General features: G+C 36.2%; 3 protein-coding genes across 7 annotated transcripts; 2 read left to right on the forward strand and 1 right to left on the reverse strand.

Moving 5' to 3' along the window:
• hnrnpa0b (heterogeneous nuclear ribonucleoprotein A0b) lies at positions 1-5,210 on the forward strand. 4 transcript variants are annotated; one of them, XM_087280207.1, is made up of 3 exons: positions 14-1,125; positions 1,944-2,017; positions 2,282-2,439. In XM_087280207.1, exon 1 carries the CDS (start codon positions 45-47, stop codon positions 987-989), a length of 945 nt encoding a protein of 314 aa, XP_087136333.1. In that variant the 5' UTR covers positions 14-44; the 3' UTR covers positions 990-1,125; positions 1,944-2,017; positions 2,282-2,439.
• On the forward strand, positions 3,777-5,210 carry hnrnpa0l (heterogeneous nuclear ribonucleoprotein A0, like). The gene is given in 1 exon segment (NM_001281721.1): positions 3,777-5,210. A coding segment is annotated over 1 exon segment (909 nt). The 5' UTR covers positions 3,777-3,836; the 3' UTR covers positions 4,746-5,210.
• A 2,090-nt stretch (positions 5,211-7,300) lies between these two features.
• Positions 7,301-27,364, reverse strand: gsr (glutathione reductase). 2 transcript variants are annotated; one of them, XM_087280503.1, is made up of 14 exons: positions 27,202-27,364; positions 26,656-26,928; positions 25,112-25,138; positions 24,141-24,229; positions 23,100-23,169; positions 20,762-20,909; positions 20,573-20,627; positions 20,401-20,500; positions 20,227-20,313; positions 17,186-17,353; positions 15,295-15,406; positions 11,616-11,747; positions 8,057-8,190; positions 7,395-7,950 (listed from the first exon to the last, which is right to left on the reverse strand). In XM_087280503.1, exons 2-14 carry the CDS (start codon positions 26,884-26,886, stop codon positions 7,801-7,803), a joined length of 1,503 nt encoding a protein of 500 aa, XP_087136629.1. In that variant the 5' UTR covers positions 26,887-26,928; positions 27,202-27,364; the 3' UTR covers positions 7,395-7,800.
• Between the last annotated feature and the right edge of the window lie 411 nt (positions 27,365-27,775).

Below are 27,775 nucleotides of genomic sequence, written 5' to 3' on the forward strand. Positions count from 1 at the left end.
CTTAGCAGCAGTCGAGTCTTACGGCGGTCACCAACGGCAAACAAATGTCTGAAATGGAGAAGCTGTGCAAACTCTTCGTTGGCGGTCTAAACGTCCAAACGACTAATGATGGTCTCCGCTCTTATTTTGAGCAGTTTGGGAACCTGACGGACTGCGTGGTGGTCCAGAACGATCAGCTTCAACGATCCCGTTGTTTCGGCTTCGTTACGTACTCCACCTCGGAGGAGGCTGATGCAGCAATGGCCGCCAGGCCACATGTTGTAGACGGTAAAAACGTGGAGGTGAAGAGAGCCGTGGCTCGAGAAGACGCCGGAAGGCCCGAAGCTCTCGCCAAAGTCAAGAAAATATTCGTCGGTGGCCTAAAAGATGACATCGAAGAAAAAGACCTCACCGAATTTTTCTCGCAGTTCGGCATGATCGAGAAATCCGAAGTCATCACCGACAAAGACACCGGCAAGAAGCGTGGTTTCGGCTTTGTCCACTTCGAAGACAACGACTCTGCAGACAAAGCCGTCGTGCTCAAGTTCCACATGATCAACGGACACAAGGTGGAGGTGAAGAAAGCGCTCACGAAACAAGAGATCCAGGCTGCCGGTGGAGCCCGCGGCGGCAGAGGGAGAGGCGGAGGAAGAGGCATGGGCCGCAATCAAAATGGCTTCGGCGGCGGTAGAGGAGGAGGCTACGGCGGCTACGGGGGCGGCTATGGCGGAGGATACGGCGGAAACGATGGCGGCTACGGCGGTAGTTATGGAAGTGGAGGCTACGGTGGCGGTTACGGAGGTGGATACGGAGGAGGCTACGGTGAGCAGATGGGGGGCTATGGCGGTGGAAACGGTTACAGTGACTTTGGCAGCGGATACGGCCAGCAGTCGTCCGGCTACGGTCCCATGAAAGGTGGAAACACATACGGCGGCAGGAGCGGAGCCCCCTACCCCCGTGGTGGTGGCGGTGGGCCTGGTTACGGCAGGGGTGGTTATGGAGGCTACTAAAGCAGGTTGGGAAAGACTCTGCAGCTGCTCCCCTCCCCCAGGTTCTCTCGGTTTCCACATTGGGCTCATTCACCCGGCCATGCAAGAGATGGCGGACACTGTGAAAGCATACCTAAAAGACCTCAATTCTTAACAGGTAGGAAGAAGATCTCTTCCCAGAAACCTGACTTGCTCGACCAGCTTTAGTTGTAGGACATGTTCTATTATTATTATTATTATTATTCTATATATCTCTATATGTCATTTATTTCCCAATTTTAGGGCATGCAGCAAGATGGCCCCGATTTTCTTTCTTTCTTTTTAAAGAAACGATTTGTTCGCAGCCGATTCGTTTTTAAATTTTGTTCAACACTGGCGATTTGTTGTCTAAATGCATACTCAATAGACTTGTTTTCTATATAAACTGTTGCCTAGCAGTGTCATGGGGGGGATTAACGCATGCAGTTTTGAGTTTGTGTTCGTCTTTGTAAAACCCACCACGAGATTTTTTTTCCTAACTAGTTTATCATGATGGGGATAGATTAGGCTTACGTGATTTTTGTTTTATTTAGTAAACTAGAAGAGAAACGCACTCATCTGAGTTCAGTTCAACGTTGTGTAAGCATCATACTTCCAACATTCTCTTGTGTATTGTATATTATGTCTTCAGATCAATCCAGTATTGTTAAACATTGATATGCAATTGTATGTTACTTTTTAAATAAAAGTTTCACAGCTTAATTATCTTTTTATTATCCTATAGACTTTAATTAATGGGTTTCCACTACACCTCTAATAGTCAAAGCATATGCATATGATTATTATGACATTAAATTAAGTCTGCATCACATTCAGTGATATACTAATTATTATTCTAGTGTTTATGGCTTTTATATTTACTCTTGATTCCCATATTTAGGTGTTCTTTCAGTTATTCCACTACTTCAAAATAGCTGTAGCAGTTTGTTTGTACAGGGAACCTGTTCAGTACCTGGGTTCGATTGTGATAGGACTGAAATATCTCATTAGGATATCATCCTGCGATCTAGGTATGTAATCAACCTGTCTTCACTACGTGTTGGTCAAGTATTACCATTTTATTATATTTATTCCTAAATATTTTTTAATTATCATTATTAGTCACCATCTATAAGTCAAGTGGACATGAACTGGTGCGATGGAATTTGGGTTTGTGTAACACCGCGGCTTATTAGGATCTTGACTTAAAGGATTTTTTTCTTAACTTGATATTAAATCCTTGTATTTATCTTGCATGACTAACATGTTTCTTTTCTTCATGTCTTTTCCCCCAGGTGACCTTGAATGCAGGACTATGCCCACATCAACTGTGGCCATGGAGTTTTCTACATGATCCACAATAGACTGATGAAGCAGAAATCAACTGTTTTCTGTGAAAATGTGTATATTTTTACAAAAAATGTGTTTTTAATAAAAAAGGTTTATAAAATCATGTGTGGTGTATTTTGATATGTACTGGAATGACTTTCCCCTGTGAGTAAATCTGTGGAGATTATGTAGGTTTGTAGGAGATTGAGGATTAATGGATGGATTTGTGTTTGTTCGGGGATGAGGTCCAATAGGATCATTTGAAGCATCTCTAATTTAAATCTGGGTTGTATAAAATATGCAAACAGCTCTTAAAGTTAAATAAAGCCATACAAGTATTGAGTATTTGTGCATTGCTACTAATACAAACAAGATCAGAAGATGTGGACTGCAAAAGGCATCTTTAAACATTACTTATAAAGCTTCTGAAAATCCAACCTTTTTAAATTATAAGCAATAATAAAAAGTGGTGGCTGATCTCCACACTTTATATATAATTTAATCAAAATCAACATACATACTGAGTTTCTCATCATTTATACTTTTACTATGCTAAATATTTACTGAAACGCACACTGATACTCATGTATTTGCACCACAATAGTGTTGCAGGAGACAAAAGTCTAATTTATCTACCTCCTATAAAATGATTAAATAAACACAGAAAATTGTCTTTGAAGTAGTCTAACTCTTAGCGATGCTTATTTTACTAATCAGATCTAGGTTTGGACATATTTCCGATTGAGAATTTACTAAATATTTTAATGGGTGACTATTTGCAGGATTTATGTAAAATCAGTAATTTTGTCTCGTACACTGTTGTCGGCTGTTCCTAAAAATGAGCTAAACAATGTTTTATGTTGGAGGTGATATTTGTCAGCAAAAATTTTTACTAATTAAAAATAAACTTTAATATGAACAATTTCTTTTAAGCACACCAGGTATGTGGTCTCATTTTTGTATAAACATTCATTACACGCCGTGAAAATAGAACATCCAAATAGTAACCTTTTAGTATTTTTTATAAGACAGTAACGTTACTTGAATTTAATGTGCTTCACGTTTATATAAAACTTAATTATTGGTTAGGACTTTGTTTTATCGAAGCAGAATCTACACTTACAGAGGTACTGCAGACTGAGGGGAAATATACTATTTAACGATATAAATGTCCTGTAAATCAAACGTATTTAAAAAAAAAAAAAACCTCAACCTTTATTATTGGTCTATGTTCATTCGAATCCTGAATTCATTATAGATAAACTGAAACTTTCATTTACAACAGTAAAGGTGTAACGCTGAACCATTTGGGTAGTAAAGCCGAAAAAGCCCTCCATTTTAGATCCATCCCACAGTGCAATATGTTAATTATTATGACGGTATCGATTAGCCTTTTTAGCCAATCAGATTCGTTGACGTAATCGCTGACGCACACAAAAGGAAACGCCTCGTGCCTCTTTTAAACGCGTTGCTTTCTTTCTTCCGTCGAGCGTGATCCACCAGTACGTCCATTGTGAGAAAATGACTAACCAACTCTGTAAACTCTTCGTCGGCGGCTTGAACGTCCAAACAACCGATGAAGGCTTGCGGGCACATTTCGAGCAATATGGACAGCTAACCGACTGCGTGGTGGTGATGAACCAGCCGCTACAGCGCTCCAGGTGCTTCGGCTTTGTAACATACTCGAGCACCGAGGAAGCGGACGCCGCCATGTCTGCTAGGCCTCATATCGTAGACGGCAACAACGTGGATCTGAAGCGAGCGGTGGCCCGGGAAGACGCCGGTAAACCGGAGATGCTCGCTAAGGTCAAGAAAATATTCGTTGGTGGACTGAAAGACGACATCGAGGACGAACACCTTCAAGATTATTTCTCACAGTTTGGGCCCATCGAGAAGGCGCAGGTCATAACCGACAAAGACACCGGGAAGAAGCGAGGCTTCGGCTTTGTTTACTTCGACGACAACGATTCTGCCGACAAAGCCGTCGTGATGAAGTTCCACTCCATCTGCGGACACAAGGTGGAGGTGAAGAAAGCGCTCACTAAGCAGGAGATGCAGTCCACCGGTGGCGGTCGCGGCGGCAGAGGAGGCCGAGGAATGGGCCGGGGAAGCGGCTTTGGTGGCGGCGGAAGAGGGGGTTACTATAACGACTACGGCTACCAGAACAACGGCTTCGGCAACAATTCCGGCTACGACAGTCAAAACGGCTACGGAGGCGGTTATAGTGACCAGATGGGCGGTGGATACGGCAACGGGAATGGCTACAGTGATTTCGGCGAGGGTTATGGACAGCAGGCTTCGGGCTACGGCGCTATGAAAACGGGCTACGGGAATTATTCTTCCGGTAGGCAGAGCAGTGGGCCGTACCCACGTGGGGGAGGAGGCGGCGGCAGTGGCGGCTACGGAAGAGGAGGATATGGAGGCTATTAGAAGCACTAATGTGACTCTAAGCTGCGTTTTTACTTTTATTTTTTTAAGCAAACTATTTGGACTCTGGACTTTCAAAATATTCGGTATTGGTTTAAATAAGAGCATCGTTCTGTGCCATTACCAGTACCAGCAGACACGCGTTGCGTTTCTTTTCTTTGTTTCGGTTTTAGGTGGTCATGTGTTACCCAAGTCAAGCCTGTAAAACACCAGTGTAGGCTTTTGTGTGATCTGTTTCTAGGTTTATTGCCTGTCCATTGTTTGGAGACGAAACTCAGGGGTAATAATGAAATTTAAGCAGCTCGTTTTCATCGTGACCTCCTAATATTCTTTGTTTTTTGAGTGTAATATAATTTTTGTTTTAATGCTGTCACACCGTTCCTATTGTACAACTGTTTTAAAGTTTTTCATTTGATCTGAAAGTTGCCATACGCCTTTTGACCATTAAAAACCAATCTTTTTCATAAAGCCTGTTTGATTCCTCTGTTTTTGTTCCACTGGAAGAGCTTTTCTTGCCTTTTTTAAATTAAACCTAAATCAATTTTATTGCTTAAATCTAATACAAATAAAGATGTTGAGTATTTTAATTGCTGTAAACTTGCAACATGCCTTGTTAAAACACCATAACATGCATTTGAATGGTTTGAGTTGAGCTGTTTTCAATATTGTAAACTATTAAACGCCTTATTAATTTGATAACAGACCCCAAATTTTAAATAACCGGGTGTCTTTTTAGGTCCTAAATTCTTAAATTCACAAAAAAACATGTAGGTCTTAATTCTTAACAGGTGTTTCACTCCAAGTAGAGCTACCCAATCTGGCTAACATCCATCCTATCACTAACACTCCCAACTTCACAAAATCAGGGAAAGTACTAAACATGTACAGCAGACATAATGTTTAAATAGGCATAAAACTTAAGGTTTTATAACTAACACACTAGGTTGACTAGAAGTTGTACTAAAAGTCAACAAATATGTTTTTTTTAATGAAATTTTTCCTCACAATAAATTTACTTTACTGTACTAAATTAAACTTGTCATAAATATGTTGGGAAAAAATGCATACAACTAGAGTGTACTTGTTTAGACAAAGTTTGTCTTTAAGAATGACCTTTTCTGAAGCAAATTGGGCTATTATAAATGATCCGTGTTTATCCCAGTCTAAGTCTAAAATTTCATTTGAATGGTCTAATAAAGTCTTAAGTTTGACTTGATGAAACCTGCAGAAACCCTGCACAAAAAGATTAATCTGAGAATAATATAAATGCTGGAGCCAGATTAACATTAACATCTGAATGTATCATATTTAGGGTAAATGAATGTTTTGACACACAATGCCCACAGCAAGACAAAACCTATTTCACACTATGATTGCTTTCATCTAAAAATTACAAATCCAAACTAGTGTAATTATATAATATAAACTACATTAGTATATTTTAAAGTATTTGAGTACCCATCATCTTATATAAAAGGTTGGTTGACTGCTGAGAAAAGGTCAATTAAAAGCACAATAAATCTAAAAATCTCCTCAATTACTTCAGTAGTTCTAATCTTTTACGCATTTCTTCTGCTGAAGAAGATATAGCAGCCATTGAAATCCAGAAAAGAGCACCAAAAATTAAACAAATCAATTGTATTGTGAACAACTTGAGCTATATTGCTTTTAAAGAGCAATCTTGAATTCATGAGTGTAGACCAATAGTTTTCTTGGAGTTACTCAAACCTCTTTTTATATCTCACATGCTTCCTTATATTTGTAGAATGCAAGTGTTAAGTCTATTTCAATGACTGCAAACTTGCAACACTCTTTGTTAAATCAAACACCACAACATGCATTAGTCTACATGAATGCCTTCTGTTAAACCGTTTTCAACATTTTTAACTATTGAACACATTATTAAATTGATACCAGGCCCCAACCTTTACACCAACAAAACAAGACTTACCAGAGAATAACACAAATGCTGTAGCCAGATTAATAGACATTTAAATGCACATTATTTCAGGTGAACAAATGTTTTGACACAGAAAAACTGATAAACTTATTGTACACAATGATTGCTTTCAACTACAAATTACAGAACCAAAGTCGTGTAATTCATTGATTTTGATTATGACATTTACATTTTTAAACGTTTATATTACCAGCTACATTAGTACATTAAGCATTGGAGTACCCATCATCCTACATTAAAGGATGGCTGACTGCTGAGAAAATGTCAATTAAAAAGGACAATTAACCTAAAATTGTCCTCATTTACTCAAGTAGTTGTAATCTTTGAAGCATTTCCTTCTTCTGCTGAACACAAAACAAGATATGGCAGCCATTGACATCCAGAAAGCAAGACTAAAATACTATGGAAGTCAATGGCTGTTTTCCCCCAACATTCTTTAGTATATCTTCATTTGTGTTCAACAGAAGAAAGAAACTTCATGTGAACTAGCCCTTGAATAAATATTACTCTAAATTTGTTATCATATAATGGAAATTGTAAATGTACTTCATCATAATAAAGCAAAGCTTTAGAAAACTGAAATATAAGTAAGTGAATGTAAGTTTTCCTGAAAATTGACATTTATTAAAAGCATTTTGACCTCGCCAATACATAAATCAAAAAATGATCCATTAACCACACAGAGACACAAATCTATTTAATAAATGTATTCTGATTCACAATTTGTTACACATATTAAGCTCTGCTCACTACCCGCTACTATTGAAATCAACTCTGAATATAATATTCTGAAAATATAAGAGAAAAGCAACAGTGTTTGACTTTAAACAGATTTAATTTTACCCTATAACATAATCAAGCCTTTACCTGACTCCGTTCCAAGCAGACAATAATACCTGTGAAAAATCTGAGGTACTGTACGAGAGACGCAGCCTGATAAATGGTTGTACTGTGTGCAACTTCTACACAACCAATATCAAACATATGCTTGTGGTGTTACACTGTTAGTTCTGTAGATGGAACAATAGTCCAGGGAATTACATTTGTTTACATTTACACTCTTTGGATTGCAGTGGAGATGTAATGAAAAGGCAATGATTAGCGCAGTGTTACTAGCTCCTCTGAGGACGTTGGGTGGATGGCAATGGTTCTGTCAAAGTCTGCTTTAGTCGCCCCCATGTTAACGGCTACGGCAAAACCCTGAAGCATCTCATCACAGCCAAAACCCTGCATGTGGAGACCGACCACCTAATAGAAGAAAAGAGGCCCAGACGGGGTGTGACTAACAATGAATACAACCAAATATGGATGTTCTCAGTTTTGAGGCTCTTTTATGATCAGATTATGCTCTCACCTTTTCATTTTCACCAGCGCACACCAACTTCATGATGCACTGACTCTTTCGAGTGGTAATGGCGTAATACATGGGGGTGAAAGAAGTGGTGTAAACTTTCACCTTGTCTTTTCCATACGTCTTAACTGCTTCATCTACAAAAAGTAAATAAAAAAATACATTCAGGATGTTAGTATATCAAGTACCACTTACATTAAGAGTTGCTATTGCTGGAACTAAATCTATTACAGTAGTTTTTAGTGTTAAATTAATCTGAAATTAAACACTGGGTTCCCAATCGAAAACAAACGTCACTGACTGAAAAGCTTTCCATGACCTATAATGAACAAAAAAACTGACAGTTGTTGTATTGAGCACTGAAAAATGTGTGAAAAAACAAGTTTCAGAAAATTCATCTCTTCAATAATGGAAAGTTAAATTTTAAATTACACAAAACTCCTGGTATTCCATTAATTGGACAAAATAAATGACAAAGTAAATAATAAAATAAAATTCTCTGCCTTTCAGTGTCTGAAATAGACCTTTAGAAATTCTGTAATATTACAGAACCCTGAAAATAAACAATAATTAATGAAGGCATGTAGAGTTGTCATCATATTGGGATTTCTAACTTTGATCTACTTTAAATATTGATATTCGATACAGTTTTCTATACTAGACACATGTGTGGTAAAAATGTGTGAAAAATAATAAACACACCCTTTCTCTTTGCTGAATATCAGATTTAATAATCAATAATGACCATTAGGGTTGGACGATGCCGACCAATTTTGCATCATACGAAATGGACGATGGACGCGATGGACGATGACATCGTCGTCATAGGTGGAGGTGAATTAATTCTTTGTAGCCTACTGTTTCAACTACCTGACCCGCATGGTCTTTGTTTTATTCATAAACTAATCATAAATAAAGATAAGTTGCACACAAATCACCACCTGTCAATTACTGTTTACACAAAAATTACTAAGTACAAGTGTGAAAGTGAAAGACTGAAGCAGTGCACAGATGCTGTGACACGTTACCTGATAGATTCAAAAGACAGAAGAGTTGTTAGATAGAGACAAGATTAATTAATATCACGTTTAACAACTATAGTGAGACGCGATCCAGTGGTACCTTCTTGATAAACTGTCCGACGTGCACTGCTCTCTGAAGCTCAGAGGAGCGCATGACTGTGTTTGGCTGTGGCAGTGTCTGTGTGTGTGGTCACTTGATGTGCGTTTTCAGAGCTGTTCAGAAATGCTCGGTAAAACATGTTGTGGATGTGGATCATATTCGTTCTTAAATGCCATTGTAACACTAAGACGTATTAGTGTAAAGAGGGCCTGTTAGGTGTGTATTTTTCGCGAGGCGGTTTGCGACGGGCGGGGCGGAGGATCGGCGATGCCGGCTCAGCATCGTGTTGTCTATTGGCCATCGGCGATGGACGACGGCATCGTCTATTGGCCCAACCCTAATGGCCATTGTAAAAGTAACGTACAATAAGTTTAAACAATATAAGAAATAAAGGCAAGCAATCAGTCAATATGCAGAATCAGTGTAGGTTGCTCCATATATTAATATATTAACTTATCTTTGCGCTCAGCCAAAACGTGTTACCTGAGAACAAGTAACAGATTCAAAAGAACATTAGATAGAGACAAGATGAACTAAATATCACGTTTGACAACTATAGTGAGATGAAAATCAGTGAAAGATACTTGATGCTCTCACCCGGGTGGCTGTGCTCAAAGCACCCGCTGACTGCCTGGAGCTCAGACGAGCGCATATGCTGCAGTGCATGGCAAAGTGTGTGGTCACGTGATGTGTGTTTTCAGTGGTGTAGTGTGGACAGAGATCTTTCCAGAAATACCAGGTGAAATGCCACTGTGTACGCAGATCATTTTCATTCTAAAACACCATTTTAAAACTAAAACGTATTAGTGTAAACGAGGCCTGAATGGAGACCGACGGGTTGTTTTATTTAGCATCTCTACTCCAAACATTTAAACTCAGTAACAAACAGGAGTAGACTTCAGTTTGATGAACAATTAATATTACTGTCTGATGTATGTGTGGGGGGCTGGGAATGTTAGATTAGCAATTTAACAGTCTACTAAAGAAAATATTCAACACTTAAACAGGACAACAACAAATTAATGATCGATTTATAATCAAAATCATGTCAAGATATTTCTGTGTAGAATTTACTGTCTGCAACTCCATGTGCCAATACACACACAGAAAAATGGATACAAAGAGAAATATATAAATGGGAAAACAAATAGATGAATAGATAGGAGACATGGATGGATGAGTACCAGAAGAAATAAATAGATGGACTGACAGAAGGATAGACACATAAACTGACAGATGGATGATCCATTGGAAGGAACCAGAGAAGAATAGACAGATAGATGAATGGATAGGTAGACTATAGGCAAACAGATGGAGTAATGGACAAATATCAAGAAAGGAATTTAAGTACAGTTGGATGGATGGTTAAATGGACATATAGGAGGATAGATTGATGAAAAACAGACAGATGGATGACTGCCAGTAAAAATAGATAGATTGATAGATGGATTGACAGATAAACCGATGGATGGTCCAATGGTAAGACAGACAGAGAAGAATAGACAGATAGATCAATGGATAGGAAGACGACAGGCAAATAGATGGAGTGATGGACAAATATCAAGAAAGAGATTGAAGTACAGTTGGATGGATGTATGGATGGATAAATGGACATATAGATATGATGGATGGAAAAAAACAGACAGATGGATGACTGCCAGAAAAAAATAAATAGATGGACAAACACATATGAAAGAGACAAACAGATGAAAGTACAGTTGAAGGGATGCATAAATGAGGATGGATGGATGGATGGATGGATGGATGGATGGATAAGAGAGACGGACGGACAGACAGATAGATAGGATAGATAGATAGATAGATAGATAGATAGATAGATAGATAGATAGATAGATAGATAGGAGAGATAGATAGATAGATAGAGAGACAGACAGACAGACAGACAGATAGATAGATGGATAGATAGGAGAGATAGATAGACGGATGTATAGATGGATGGATGGATAGATAGATAGATAGATAGATAGATAGATAGATAGATAGATAGATAGATAGATAGATAGATAGATAGATAGATAGATAGATAGATAGATAGATAGATAGATAAAATGACAGATGGATGGTCCAATGGTAAGACAGACAAAGAATAGACAGATAGATAGATAGATAGATAGATAGATAGATAGATAGATAGATAGATAGATAGATAGATAGATAGATAGATAGATAGATAGATAGATAGATAGATAGATAGACAGATAGATAGATAGACTGATAGGCTGATAAAATGACAGATGGATGGTCCAACGGTAAGACAGACAAAGAATAGACAGATAGATGAATGGATGAGTAGATGACAGACAAATAGATGGAGTGATTGACAAATATAAAAAAAGAAGAAACTACAGTTGGATGAATAGACAGATAGATAAAGCTGCATACCGAGTGTGATGAAAACTCGAAGCAAGCATGAGCTCACCTTCAGTTAGTCCCACGGTGCCAATAGGCGGGTGGCTGAACACTACTGTAGGGATGTTATTATAATCGACTTTGGAGTCTGCTTTGCCCTCAAACAGTCGGTGAGCAAGCTTTCTGCCAGCAGCAATAGCAACTGTACACACAAACAAAAACAGGACACAACAACAGCTCATCAAAAACTAAATACACATTCACAATAAACAGATGCTGAAAAATGAAAGGGATAGTTCAACCAAAAATAAAAATGCACACACTATTGACTCACTCATTTACACTGGTGGATTCAAACCTCTATGAGTTTATTTTTTCTGATGAACACAAAAGACTTTACTCTGCAAATGGCAGAAACCTGTCACTATTGACATCCATATTTTTCCTACTATGGAAGTCAATTGAGTGGAGGAACTATGACGTCACCTTGTAGGCCAATCGGCTGCTAGCATAAAACCGGTTCCCTCGATAAAATCCCTATAGGATTTTCCCACAGGCTTTTCGAAGATTGCAAATAATAAGCTCTGTGTTCAAACACAATTCATTATACTTGCATGTTTTGTCCAACAAAATAATCCTCACACAGAAATCTAACTTTTTTCACTTTAGGATCTTAAATGCAAATGCAAGAATTGAAAAGCTAACATTGGGCAATAAACGGACTACAGTGCCATCGGCCTCGCCACGGACGTCTGCACCATCCAGCTACAGACAACTTTTCAAGCTTATTTTTAGAAATATGGTCCATGACAAAATTTATGTGGATTGAACATAAAAAATTAAAGTTGTCCCAATGAAATCTCAAAAATTATGTTGTTTCAGCTTATTTTAAATAAGTAGTTTGAACAAGTAATTTAAAAAAATGTTTGAGTGTATTATAAACAAATAAATACGCAAAAATACATCTGTATAGACCTATGTGCTTTTTGGGTAGTTTTTTTTTTGCTTGGGAAATACATTTTTGTTTTGTTTTACAGTTTTTATAATAGTGTTAAAAGTCTATGTATAAATGTGCCTACAAAGTATTTTCATAGGACATGTTTAAATAAGTGTATCGCTCTCGTTCATATATGTCTGCAAGTTCCATCATGGACACAGAACATTCAATATTCTTTTTTTTTGTCACAAAATACAGCGAAAAGCAGCCCATACCGTCACATATGCTATTAATATTAAGGAGGACTACATATTGCAGTTATGAGTTAAATATGTTCAGATGAAGAAAAAAAAAAACAATGAAAAACCAATTGATCACGTTAAAATAACAATGACAATATTAAATATTAAATAGTTAATATGTATGTATTTTTTCACATTTATTCACACATTTGCATTACTAAAAGCAGGAAATAGACTGTTCATTCATTCATTTTCTTGTCAGCTTAGTCCCTTTATTAACCCGGGGTCGCCACAGCGGAATGCCAACTTATACAGCATATTTTTATGCAGCAGATGCCCTTCCAGCCGCAACCCAATTCTGGGAAACATCCACACACACACTCATACACTACGAACAATTTAGCCTACCCAATTCACCTGTACAACATGTCTTTGGACTGTGGGGGAAACCAGAGCACCCGGAGGAAACCCACGCAAATGCAGGGAGAACATGCAAACTCCACACAGAAACGGCAACTGAGCCAAGGCTCGAACCAGTGACCCAGCGACCTTCTTGCTGTGAGGCGACAGCACTACCTACTGCTCCACTGCGTCGCCAGAGACTATGTTGTTTAATTAAAACAAATGATCAACAAATGTATCTGTCTTGATGGTCTCTACAAGTAAAGGCATTATCTACACACAATATTAATTCCTAATTAGAAAAATACTATTTATGAAAATATTTAAATAAAAGACAAGTCCAAATGCCCAACCCAAGCGAGCTGCGGGATGTTGCTAGATCGGATACGGTTGCGGCCGGAAGTTAACAAGCCAAGGGCAAAGTTAATAATTAATTATTTCTATTATTTATTAAATTTACCATTTATTGTATTTTATTACGTCTAACCCGATCTCAACCCTAAACCCAACTGTCACAGTAATGTAAAAACAGCAGTTGTAACACGCATTATTTATGTTATCTATTAAATTACCAAATAAATTGTTATTTTTTTAACCGTCTACTCCCACCCCAACCCCAAACTCAACTGTCACAGTACTGTAAAAATATGAATTATTGTTATACAGTGTCATAAAAATGCTGCTATATTAATGTGCATATCAAACCTCCGGCCAACTGCATATCCCATCTAGACTTTACCCGAGCTGCATTCCAGACCAGATCAGCTCGATGATGTATAATGTCTCACACACCGCCAGTAGTCCCATTTACCAACATGATAGCAAACGTATTTTTAAAGAAGCATAACCGAATAAAAAAATCTAGAGTGAGATATAACTGATGTGTTTTATTTTGTAGAATAAAACGTGAAAGTATCTTGAGTTTGTGTTAGCCACAAACCTTATTTAAGCGATTTAACCAAAATCCCATTCAAAAAACCTATTGACTTTGGGATGAGGGAACTGGAAGTGCTAAAAACTCGCTTCCGGGTTTTTGCATACAAATTGATGTCATAGTTCATCCACTCTATAGTTACAGTTTTTTTTACTGTGTTTTTATTATTGTTTTTTTTTAAAACATAATGCACAAACAACATTTACTTATGTTTACAATCACAAAAAAGAAACAAATAGATAGAAAATAATAATTTATAGAAATTATAATAGATAAATAATAGTAACAGCTTTAAAAATAAAGTAAATAATTAAATAAAAAAAGGGGGGGGGGGTAAATAAATAAACAAACAAACTCTAATACAAAGACAATAACTACAACAAAGACAAAGCCCCTGACAGCCTTTTAAAGATCAAGTATGTATGTTTCAATTAATGACTAGATCTGTTGGAAAAAGTCTGATTTCAACTGCAAATCTGCAGTCATTTTCTCAAATATTTATCTGTTTCAATCTCTGTGTCCATTCTGTTTAAGTAGGTTGGCGGATCTTGATTCATTACAGGTTTTTAACATTTACAAAATAAAGTCTTTTGTGAAGAAGAAAAAAGGTTTGAAACAAGTGAAGGCCGAGTAAATGGGTGGATTATCCCTTTACTTATCCCTTTCTCTGACCAGCAGAGGTCACTAGAGTACACCAAAAGTGTAAAACTCAAACAATGCACAACTTCCTCATTGGCAGTGACTGTTGTTTGTTCTAAATGTGAATGGTTTTATTTACATAAACCAGCAGAATAACAGGAAGAAGGAATCAAACATCACGCATCATGATCTTTTAAGCTCAATGAAAATCTCAAACGTAAAGGGGTAGTTCACCCTAAAATTACACCTGTCTTCACTGACCCTTCACTTGTTCCAAACCTATTTGAGTTTCTTTCTTCCATTGAACAAAAAAGACGGTATTGAAAACGCTGGTATGTGTTTGTTTTATCAACAGAAATCGATGGATGCCTTTCATTAAAGTATCTTCATTTGTGTTTTACAGAAAACTGATAAGGGTGTAAAATTCACACAAGGGAGATTAAATGATGAGGTAATGTGCATTTTTGGGTGATCTATCCCTTTAATTAATTTCTATACTAAGCTGAAACAGAGAAAGTGTCTAAGATCGAGCTGTGTTTATGAGTTCAAACAGAGCATCAGGAAGATTTGAATAGATGTGAACCTGAAGCCGTACCAGGTGTCAGAAGGGCTCGTCCGCAAACATCCCCGACTGCATAGACGCCTGGACGAGAGGTGTTCTGGAACTCATCCACCACGATATGACCCCGTTCATCAAGTTTCACACCCTGAATAACAATACACCCTCGATTATTCATACTCTGTCACCAAGTGATAACAGTGCAAAGATAAACTTGCAGTTTAAAGGAATGCTCTAGGTTCACTTATGAACACAATCTCTTGCGTGTTTCAGCAGAAACGCTGTGTACACAATGACAATGCATTACAGAGAGATTAAAAGCAGAAATGTAAAGCTTGATACAAGCGTATACCCAACCCAGCATTATAAAAACAGAGAGAGTTGCACTTGGATATATAAATATGCTGCTTTGGCATTGATGGGAAAGTTTTTTGATACAGAAAAATGGATAACACTATGCAAAATGTAGCTCAATCAATATTAACTTCTCATCTGTGATTAGATTAGGTCTTAACATTGACACTCGCCAACCCGCCAAATGTGGGGGTAGATTTCCCCTGTGGTGGGTAAGACAGCCACCGCCACTAGCCTCTTTGGCTGGTTAAAAATAATTTTAAAAATTGTAGTTTTCTTAAAAGCAATGTTTGCAATAAAGTTGGCCCAATATGCATGCAAATGTGATCTTAGAATCTAGAACCAGCAAGACTGACAAAACCTATTATGTTTGCGGGAGCAAAATAAAGCAGCTTAATACCGAATGAGAGGATGATCACTCGCACCCTCAGGTGATGTGATGCGCATGATTGTTTAATACGCATGCACGCTCCAGTTTCCTTGCGTGAAACAACTGTGCCTAGAAACGCAACTGGTGTGATCGGTTCTCTTTCAAATAAACAAGACAAAAAGTGATGCTCTTGCACTCATAGTTTTGCTGCTTTTAAGAGCTCCAGATTCGTCTTTTAGTAAGCAGCACTGAATATTTTCGCTTTAACCATTCTTTGAACAGATTATTAATTGGCCTAGCATTAACCTTGTGTGTGATCATCCTTTTATTATCACACATGGAATGTTTTTCACCTGCTTTCTTTTGCTTACCGGTATTTTTGGTAATTTGGTTTATCATTTTTTTACAATAACATTGCTTTAATATGAGATTAACTCCCCAATAATGAGTAGTTAACTGGTGATATAGAACCTTTTGTCATGATAGATTACTGTGCATAGTTTTAGATGCACTACAGCAGTTATTTTTTAAATGTCAATTGTTTTTTTTTAAGAAATGTTTTGTTAAATGAATAGTATACAGCTATATTTTGCTTGTTTTGACAAATTTTAAAATTGTGGATACAAAATAATAATTTATTTATGTTTGTTGTGGTCAGAGATAAATTTGTTGAATCCTTAATTTGAGCTCTGAAAAGTGATGTGAAATAAAAACTAGTTGTAATACAACCCTATGAAACCATGGCCCATTTGCTCATACACAACACACCAAAAAGTTAAATAAATGAGGAGGCATGTGGACATAACACAAAATCTAAATCAAGTCATTTTAGCATGTCAAAATTGATGCACATAAAATATATTTTCTCAACAACAAAATTGTGGCTATTGAAAATGGCGAGGGGCTAGTAATGTCGGAAATCTACTAGCCACAATGGCTGGTGATCAAAAGTCAATGTCAAGCCCTGGTGGTTAGGCTTGCATAATATTCAGGAGTAAAAGTTACATCCACAACCATTTTAAAGATATATTTTATAGCTTAAAAAAGCCTAATTCTTTCATAATTTTGAGGCACTCGGTCAAGCATTGAATGCAAAATTACATCTTGAGAGGCCAAAAGCAGTGCTAGCCACTAAGTTGCTAATAAACTTAAACTACTAATAGAAATAAAAATAGCATTAAATAAATGTAAATTAAAACTTACTATTTGACTGAGGTTGAGGCCGGCGGTGTTGGGTTCTCTGCCAATGGCCCACAGCAGGCAGTCTACATCATTAATGGTGTCAAACTTCTCTTGTGAATCCTTGTCATCCGGGTCTTTTGTAACCAGTGTTATAGAGAGGCCTTTGCCATTCTTCTTCACTGACTTCACCTGTGAACAATATTAACACATTTGGAGGTTACTCTTAATTTTGATGCTCTCCTTTAGACATTGTGCCCAGTCTTTGTTTTCAAACATGCCAAATAGTACAATTTACATGTGGTATGAAGATCACACGTGGATGCTGCCAAGCACAGGTTTTACCATTTTGAGCTGGCCACTTTAGATCACTTCCAGGTATAGATGAAAACACATTTAATTGGGGCGCTTATGAGCAAGCTATGGAGTAGGGTGCAAGTTGGGTGAGTTGTAGGGCTGTGTGATTAATTGTAATCGCAATTTAAAATGTTGCAATTAGCTAATTGGAGGAGGCTGCGATATGACATATATATTATTTAACTTCCCCGCTCAGAACAAATGCATGACTGCCGTCTTTGTGTGACAGTCTGTGTGTGACAGACTTACTAGCCAATTGAGTGAGCACACTTTCGTTCTGCCCAATCAGAATTGCGCAACCGAACTATGCGGAACAACCACAATAACAAACAGGAAAGCATCTCCATGTTTTATTAACACTCATATATGAGACATGAACAGTTAATAAATCAGTTAATAAACATTCTTTTTGCATGATCAGGCCTGTAGCCGGCTTTTTGAATGGGTTATTTTTGCAGTTATTTGCCTGATGTTCTATTTAATATTACATATTTTATTGACATTTGAAGAACACATTTTTACTGGATTAGGTTGTCGGATGGTTATCATAACCACACTTTTTGATGTACCAAAATATATTTTAAACCAATCTGTTAAATTGCATATCATACTATTTTACTATTTTAAGCGTTTATTTACATATGTGCATTTAAACTGTAAGCTTTATATTACAGTTCTATAAAATAAATGAAAATTTAAATTAAACAAATATTAAAATATATTTTTTTACACACACACACACACACACACACACACACACACACACACACACACACACACACACACACACACACACACACACACACACACACACACACACTATTCATTCTTGGGGTGGGGGTTGTTTGATTCACCCATTCCCACAAGTCAAGTGCAAACCTACGCCCTTGCTAAAATGTCAACTAAAAGTACTGTCAGTGACATTCAATCTATTAGTAAGCAACAGCAAAGTACAACTTCAGAGTTGTTTGCTAATACAAGTTAATATCTTTTAAGTTCCTTTTTTAAACTAACTCACAGCATTTTAGCAGTAAGAAGCTAAATACAGATTATTGAATTATTAACTAGACTGCAAAATTAAAACGCAAATCAAATCAAAAATGCAATATCTGTCAAAAACAAAAAAACAAAATCACAATTAGATATTTTCCCCAAATCACACAGCCCATGTGAGTTGTGTACAATACTTTGTACAATTAGTTAAATGAAGGCATCTTAGTCAAAATATGAAATGAAACACCTATCTAAAACTTAAATTCACTATGAAAGATGGCTATATTTCTTTATATATATATATATATATATATATATATATATATATATATATATATATATATATATATATATATATATATATATATATTTATATATATGAATATAAGTACACTGGGAAAACTGCTGCTAGCCAAGTGCATGCTAATACTCCTACCCAAACACACTGACATTATTGGTATTAAATCTGAGCTAAAATCATCTATCAAAGCCAAAAATAACTGCGCTCTTTCAAGCAGAACTGTAAAATGTATTGGCACACAAATTTGACAGGGTCAAAGCAGAATTACAAGCTGTTAAAATCAAGATTGCAAGCAACGCTTCGGCTCTTCGCTCAAATTTTGAGGCAATTAAAACAACAATGTCAGACAAAGACCAAGGGTTATCTAACTGCTCGGATGATGTTATGGAACTACAAAACTCTGTACGCAAACTGGAGAAAAATGTGGAGAGCCTACAAGAGAAATGACTAGACATGGAAAGAAGAGTGAGAAGGTCAAACATTAGAATCTCACTCCAGCCTCAATATGGAAGTTGCTCAAAGATACCCTCAAAATGGATAAAGATATATTTTTTATAGATCTCATCGCACTCTCCAGACAAAAATTACAGACGAAAACACATTAAATTGAATTAATATAATAAACACTACTGTGGTTGAATGCATTCAGACCGACACAAAAGACCACATCCTCTTTTTGAGCCAACATTTGATTATTATGGGATGTTTTAGGACAAAGGATACTAAAACTGATTATTAATACTTTGCTGCATTACACCAAAAGCATTCTTGTCATCCACATTCTTTTGAATTACCTGCTTTCTCACTCTTAAAGAGAGTCTGGTTTACAACATTCTTCAAATCACCACTTTTAGTAGTAAGCAGAAAAAAGAAAGTCTAATAGGTTTTGAACTAGTGGAGAGTAAATGATGACAAAATGGGGTAAACTGTCTCTTTAAGTCATATAATATGGGTTTGTTCTTTTGATAATCCTTGTGTGTTGAACTAACCACACCTAAAAAAAACTTAATAAATAATAAAGAAGGATCTCGATTCACTCCAAAATGTTAAAACGCAGATTACCAATTGTTATTGGATCACTGAAATATAAATGAAATGCTAAGACCAGGTCTAAAAGGTCTAACTATCATTGGAGTAATTGTGTATAATGTTTAGGGTTAGCAGAATAAGTTGAAGTACTTGGGAGACATTGAAAATAATTAAGAAGCATATAGCCTACTAATATGCTAATGAAGTGTTTTGGGAATTTAATGGCAAAGTTTAATGGACAGACTAAAGAGGACCATCAGAATAAAGTCTTACATATTTGGATGTGCTAAGATATACCCAATTAGAACTGAAGTCTGCCAAACAAACTTACACATCAGGCTAAAAACTGAGACAACAACATGTAAGCTTACTCTGTACTAATTACCTGAGTATTTTTCCGTAAATCAATACCATTATTTTGCAATTCTTTGGTGCAATTGGAGCTTATCAAGGCATCGAAGTTCCTCAGCACCTTGGAAAGAAAGAAAAGAGTTATTGCTTCCTTTGGGATATACATGGCAGTAGCATTTAAGCAGGTGCCAATGAACAGGTCTCTTACCCCTCCTTGTCGTATGATGATGGACGTTTTAGACCCAAGAGTGGAAAGAATACCAGCCATTTCCACAGCAATATAGCCTGCTCCAACTATAACACTACGTCTAGGTGGATAAAATGGCTGGTTACTTCATGAAATTCTAAGAGCATAGTAATATACACGAATAAAGACTTACTTAGGGCAAGACTCAAGTTCAAAGAACCCATCACTGGTGATGCCTAAACTGGATCCTGAAAAGGTGATTGAATTAACAAAATGTTTTAGCAGATGCTGTACAAAAATCCAAAAAGTTATTGGCAAGTGCACATGATAAAAATGCAATCAAATGAAGAACATTGTCCATAATGAGGAAATTTAAGCTCACCTGGCACATCATCCTCACTGACTGTGGATGGATGGCCGCCAGTGGAGATTAAGATATGGGTTGCTGTGTATTTCTTCCCATTGACTTCAACTGTGGGTTCAGGGTCATCTGTGAACCTTGCATAGCCATGAATAAACTCAATTTTGCCCTGTGTGCAAACACAAACAACTTTTAGTCATCAAACCCAATTTTGTAGATCATTCATACCAATACATTAACATTGTGCATTTTAGACATCATTAGTAAGTATTGTGTACTTATATGGCACATTTATTGTTTATGGCCATAGACCCAAAGCGCTTCACAATCATGAGGGGGTCTCTCAACACCACCACTAGTGTGCAGCATCTACTTGGATGATGTGATGGCAGCCACAGGACAATGGCGCCAGTGCGCTCACCACACACCAGCTATTAAAAAGCCAATTTGGTGGGTGGGGATGATTGGGAGGCCATAATTTGTAAGGGTGGATGGAGGGAATTTGGCCAGGACACCGGGGTTACACCTCTACTCTTTATGGGAAGTGCCATGGAATGTTAAATGACTGCAGAAAGTCAGGACCTCGGATTAATGTCTCATCCAAAAGATGGCACTCACTGAAAGTATAGAGTCCCCTTCACTATACTGGGGCATTAGGACTTACTTAGACTCACTAACTCGCTGGCCTCACTAACACCACTTCCAGCAGCAATGTGGCCTCCCACCCACTACTGACCAGGCTCAGCCCTGCTTGGCTTCAGTGAGTAACCGGTCTTGGGCTGCAGGGTGATATGGCTGTGGCTTAGTAACAAGACTTTTTATACGACATTAGACTACGCTGATTTTTCCATATGAGATCCCTATAGCAATGTTAGAAACTTGTTGGCGTTCTTGAATAATTTTTGCTTTTATGCATTTAGAAAATGTTTTTACAGTGCTTCATAAACAAATGAGTACACCTCGCTTGGAAAATGAATGTATATATCTATTTCTTATTGAATATAGGCAATATATTTTGGTGCATTTGAACAAAACAGAAACATTTATATACACATTAAAATAATATTTTAGTCACCAGATATCTTTAGAAATAAAAAAAATACATTTAAATTTATGCAAAATATTGTACAAAAACTACAAACTACAAAAAAAAAAAAAAAAATATATATATATATATATATATATATATATATATATATATATATATATATATATATATATTATTCTCTTTTTAAAATTTATATTTAATATTTTCCCCTGACAAATAAATTGGACTGTCATCATCGTAAGCTTTTTTTTTGGCATATTAGCTCCAGATTTAGCTTCAGTTCTGACTAATTTTTATGCACAAATATAATGTTGTAAAGCATCCTATAGAAAATAAAATTTTATAAAAGAGAAATTTGTGATACATATGTGCACTGAGTGTATACAAATAGATTTACAACAAAGAAACTAAAAGAGCTTACCACTAATGTTGTTCAGAGTATAGTATTATTATAGATTATAGTATAGATTATACTGATAATTTTTCACACAGTATCTGAGATTTTTGCTATTATATTATATAATATGTGTAGTAGTGACAAACTATACACTATGTAATATGCACTTCACCATCTAGAAACATCAGTTTTAAGTAAACTATCTTATTTGTGCTTTATCCAGGTATTAGTAGTATATATTTTGAAGTATATTAAGCAGGGGTTCCCAAACTTTTTCCTATAAAGGGCCAAAAAGCAAACTTGATCGAGGGCTGTGAGCTAAATATAACAAACCGTATATAATAAGTTTGCCATGTGTAATTTCCTAATTTATAGTGTAATATTTAAAAATAACTAGAAAACTTTGCTTTAAATCACATTAACTAATGCAGTATCACGTGAAACATTTAATAATAAACATATTACAGAAATAAACACCAACAATCCCATTTATAACACAATGGAGTTCAATAGTCGAGCTGCTTTTGACTTTATCTTGATTTGCTCACAGATATCTTATGCATTGTCCTCTATCTGACAGTACTTACATTATAAACTTAATTAATTGAACAATTTAATTTCAGTCTGCTTTTTTCCTGTAGCTCAGCAGTGAAACAAAATGTTACGTTAAACTGGAAATGACGATCCCTGTCAAAATCATTCGCACCAACCACCTCCATCATTCTCCCTCTCTTTTCACATGGGATGACGGGCCAAATCAAAGGTTACCATAGACCAACTTTGGGCATCTCTAATATATAGAATAAAACATTAGAAAATGAGTGCAAACTTGCTAAATGTTTTTTTAACCATCCATAAATTACTTCAACTTCACATTTAGTTTGCTGTTAAAAAAAGAACTTAATGCAGCTTACCTTTTCAAGGTTGCTCCTGTAAATCTGATTCAGGCGACTCACGTAAGCATCCCTTTTGTGTTTTATGATTCTGAAAAAACACACAACCAAAGAATGACCTTTATTCTATTCATTTATCTTGTTACAGCACTGAAAATCCTGACAGCTGAACTACTCCACCTCATGCCTTTGTGTCAACATAACGATATTGCATACCGCAAAAAAAGAGAAGCAAAACAAACACTGAAAGCTTTCATTTATCAGAGCGAGTAGGAACTTAACCACCCACGAGTGTCACAACAGTAAAAAGTTTTTTTTTTTTTTAAGAATTGCCACATTTTGCAGAAGCAACATCCTCTGAGCCAAGCTGTCATCACATACACTTACAGTCTTAACAAATTAAGGTTTTCACTAGTACCTATTTAAAATTACTGTAAACAAATTACTAAGAATGGAATGGGTTGTTTTGAGTGAGTAATTTTTACCAAAAGAATAATTACAAATGTGTTATTAAAGTGATCGAGAATAACACCAAGTCTCACTAAATGTGGGTAACTGATATTAGGAAATCTGGTTTTGATGATTAAATTATATTTCTTAACAAGTATCAGTCAACATTAGCTAAACAAATAATAATAAAATCTTCTGCACTGTAAAAAAAAATCTGTAAATGATCAGTTTTCCATATTTATTTAATCATTTACATCAAAAGTCAGCAGAGCAGAGATCAACATCCCATAATGCAATTCACAATAATAAATAAAGGGAAAAAAACTAAATATGGAAACTGTTAATTAACATATATATTTTATAGTGTGTATATATATATATAAATAAAAATGTTTTGTTTTGCACAAACCACAAAGGTAATACTAAATTAGGTTATCTGTACTTGTTTTATTCAAGTACTTCTACACTTTATCTATTTAAAAAACAGAAACTAGTAAAATAGATGTAATTATTATTCTAAAAAACACAATTAAAGCCACAGTCCTACACTGCACACGCTCATTAAAAAACTCTGAAGATTTAAAACCCCAATAAAAACATGATCTTACTTACTGCCAGCTGAAATGTGCTTTTGCTCCCTCAAATCCATAGTCTTCATGATCATGGAGATACTCTGCATGAGTGGATGTGTTCCACATAACCTGGAAGCATGCACAATGTATTAAATATTTTATTTCTGATTACACTTAATCAATAATAAATAATTGATTGATGTATGGGCTGTGCGATTCATCGAACTCGAATCGCAATTTGAAACGTTGCAATTAATTAATCGCAAGAGGCTGCATTATAAAATATATACACGTATATATGTAAACAAAAATAACGAATAACATCTGAGGTGAAGTGCTTCAAAACCAGTCTGCTACACTTCAGAAAATTAAACATGCTAGACTTTCTGCAGTGGAGTCATGAGGCATTGCAGACATGGTATCGATTGTCGTAAACTATGCCACATTACACAAGAAGAAACGATTGAATCTTGTGTCATGAAGTCCATTCGTCGTTTACGACTTGTGGGATCTGATAATCGTGTGATCTGACCAGGGCTTTATAATTAGCACACTTGAGTGAGCACACTTTCCTTCTGCCTAATCAGAATCGTGCAACTAAACTACGCCCACAATAAAAATAAAACAGAAAACAAAAAGCAAGGCGCTGACAAGAGGGTTTATGTCGCCTGCAGCTTCAGAAGCATTAAAAGACAAATTTAAATCAAAGAATAACAGCATTTGTAATATGGGAATATTTTGGTTTCAAAGTTACAGACACCAAACAAAAACAGGTTTTAAGAGCTGTTGAAGAATTGTTGCTACGGCTTACAGATTATTGAGCTGAAGCTTAAATGAAATTAAAAGCAGCTTGAAGCTTGAATTAAAATGTAACTCAAATCGCAATATGTCAAAAATAAATAAATAAATGTAAATAGATAAAAAATTGCAATTAGATATTTTCCCCAATCGCACAGCTCTATTGATCTATAAACAAATATTTAATGAATAATAATTTATCCAAAACATTACCTTTTTAGGAACACATCCAACATTGACCTGAGGAGAAAAACAGTTTAATAATTGACCAAATCAGTATTAAAGAGGTGATATCAGAATTATTAGCCCTTTTAAATGATTAACCCAAGTGTGTATTTTCCCCATTCCCTGTTGAACAGATTTCAACACATTTCTAAACTTACCAGTTTTAATCACTCATTTCTAATAACTGATTTATTTGACCTTTTCCAAGATGACAGTGATTAATGTTACTAGATATTTTTCAAGACACTGGCGGTATTTAGCTTAAAGTGACATTTAAAGGCTTAACTAGGTTATTTAGGCAAGTTAGGGTAATTAATTAGGTAAATTATTGTATAACAGTGGTTTGTTCTGTAGACAATAAAATACATTGCTTAATAATATTGACCTTAAAATGGTTTAATAAAAAAATTCAACTGCAAGACATGAAGTGAGAACTTAAAATGCCACATTGATGAAAATGTTTGGGATGATATTGTCAGACTACCCTTGAATATTTCAATCTGCAACAGATTTAACTAAATGCAATTTAATATTGTACATAGAGCCTAAATATCCCCAAATAAATATAGTAAAATAAATAACAACGTTTTACCTCAACGTCCAAAATGCAATGATAGTATCGGCACGTTATTTCATTGTCTTTGGGAAAGTCCTTTGATTGTGGATTTTTGGAATGACATTTGTGAAATAACTGTACATAATACGTAAACAGAAGTTTACAGCCTCCCTATTAATGTGCTTACTAGGTGTTCTGCAACCCCTTTTTCTGGAACATTCAGATGTCTTCAAACCTCTACTGATGCTGGGGAGGAAATTAATTATCAGTATATGGGTCGGGACAGATCCCCCTCTTGTCAAGGACTGAATAATCCTAATTAAAGACACCATAATTATGGAAAAGACTGGACATACATAAAAGTAAAATCCAAGTCAGTTCTGTGGGAAATTCCTTTGACCCGTCTTGGCATTGATTATGAGTCTACTATTTATCCTTAACTGTATACGCTGCGATATTGTAATATTGTTTTGAATTAGACCACACTGCTGTTTTTTATTTTTATTTTTTTTATTTTTTTGTTTTTCTTATCTCTTCTTTCTTTTCCCCTTAAAATACTGTTTAAAAAATAATATATAAATATCCTACTAAAAAGTAAAAGCATTAACGTTAAAATAAGTAAATAAATAATTAAACTGCTTTTATTCTAGCCCAAATAAAACAAGACTTTCTCTAGAAGAAAGAATATTATAGGATTTACTGTGAAAAAATTATTGCTTTGTTGTAAAAATATTTGGGAAATATTTGAAAGAAAAATTGACAGCAGGGCTAATAACTTTGACTTCAACTGTACACCCAAACAAAGTGCATGTGTGCTGGACAACAATAACATCCCACAAAACAAAAATACGGCTGAATCTGGACGCTTCCCAGCGCAAGTGTGCATGTGACTAATGCAATTAACTTACAGTAAACAATGATAAGGCTCCGAGGTAAAAGTGAAGTATTGCAAAAAGCAAGATGGGTCTTTACTCACGCAGGTACCTCCGAGTTTGTGACTTTCGATCACGGCAGTGGTGGCACCGAGTTCAGCCGCCCTCCTCGCACCGGCCAGCCCACCGGATCCTCCGCCGACCACCAGAAAATCAAAGCGCGAGACTGATCCAGAAGCCATGCTGCGACCGAGGAGTTTGCGGGAAGATGACAGTGAGCGTCCGAGACCGAGAAAAGACGACCGAAGTCGAGCCAATGGGCTTAATATCTCCATGAGCAGGAAGCAACACCCCGGCCAACGCAGTCACTAGTTGAACTGATGGGAGGGACGTGAAAGCCAGTGCTTAGTCATTGTGAATCGACACAATGGTGTGTAAATCCCAGAAGCAAGTTTGGACAATAGTTATAGTTAGCCATGCTTATTACTGTCCTTCACTGACAATCGCGTTCACTAATATCCCAGGGGTTGAACTTGCTTTGAACTCACTTTCAAATGTGACACACAACATGCTTTATGTACCTCTTGAATAATGTCGTATTATAACACTCATAAAATTGGACGAAAAGCGGCCACTAAACGCTAACTTACCGGTGGAGTGCAGGTGTTAAGCTTAAACTTGTAGCCAAATGTAGTTTGCTGTATATTATTTACATCATTGAAGTAAATGGAGTATCATTATTTAGAGGTGTTACGATATGAGCTCTTTATGGGTAGCTATGGTGCCCACCTTCGGTTTTGTTTATAACGGAATGTTTCGGAACCGTGTGGAGCTAAGCTGAGTTGAACTGCGCATGCGCGTGCTCAGCAGCGGCGGACCTATAACTTCTAAAAACGTAACAGTAAATGCATTTTAATGTTTTTAATGCTATTCTTATGAACTAATAATCACGTTATGACGAGAAAACAAAGTCTGCACAAAAAGGACACTTTTATAACTTAATAGTGAATTTTGATGACTAAAATGGCCATATTCAGGGTTGAAAAAGGTTAGCAAGTTTAAAAAAGGATGATTAATATGTACAAATGTATATTTATAGGGAGTAAACAATAAATTGCACTAAAAACACTTTAAAAATATTGAAATACGTTTTAAAATATACCTCATAATTAGGCCAACAAGGGACCTGCGCATGCGGAATTCCGCAGATTTTTAGTCCATCAT

This window comes from Danio rerio, chromosome 14 (genome assembly GCF_052040795.2).
Source record: "Danio rerio strain M-AB ecotype USA chromosome 14, GRCz13ab, whole genome shotgun sequence".
NCBI classification, from domain to species: Eukaryota; Metazoa; Chordata; class Actinopteri; order Cypriniformes; family Danionidae; genus Danio; species Danio rerio.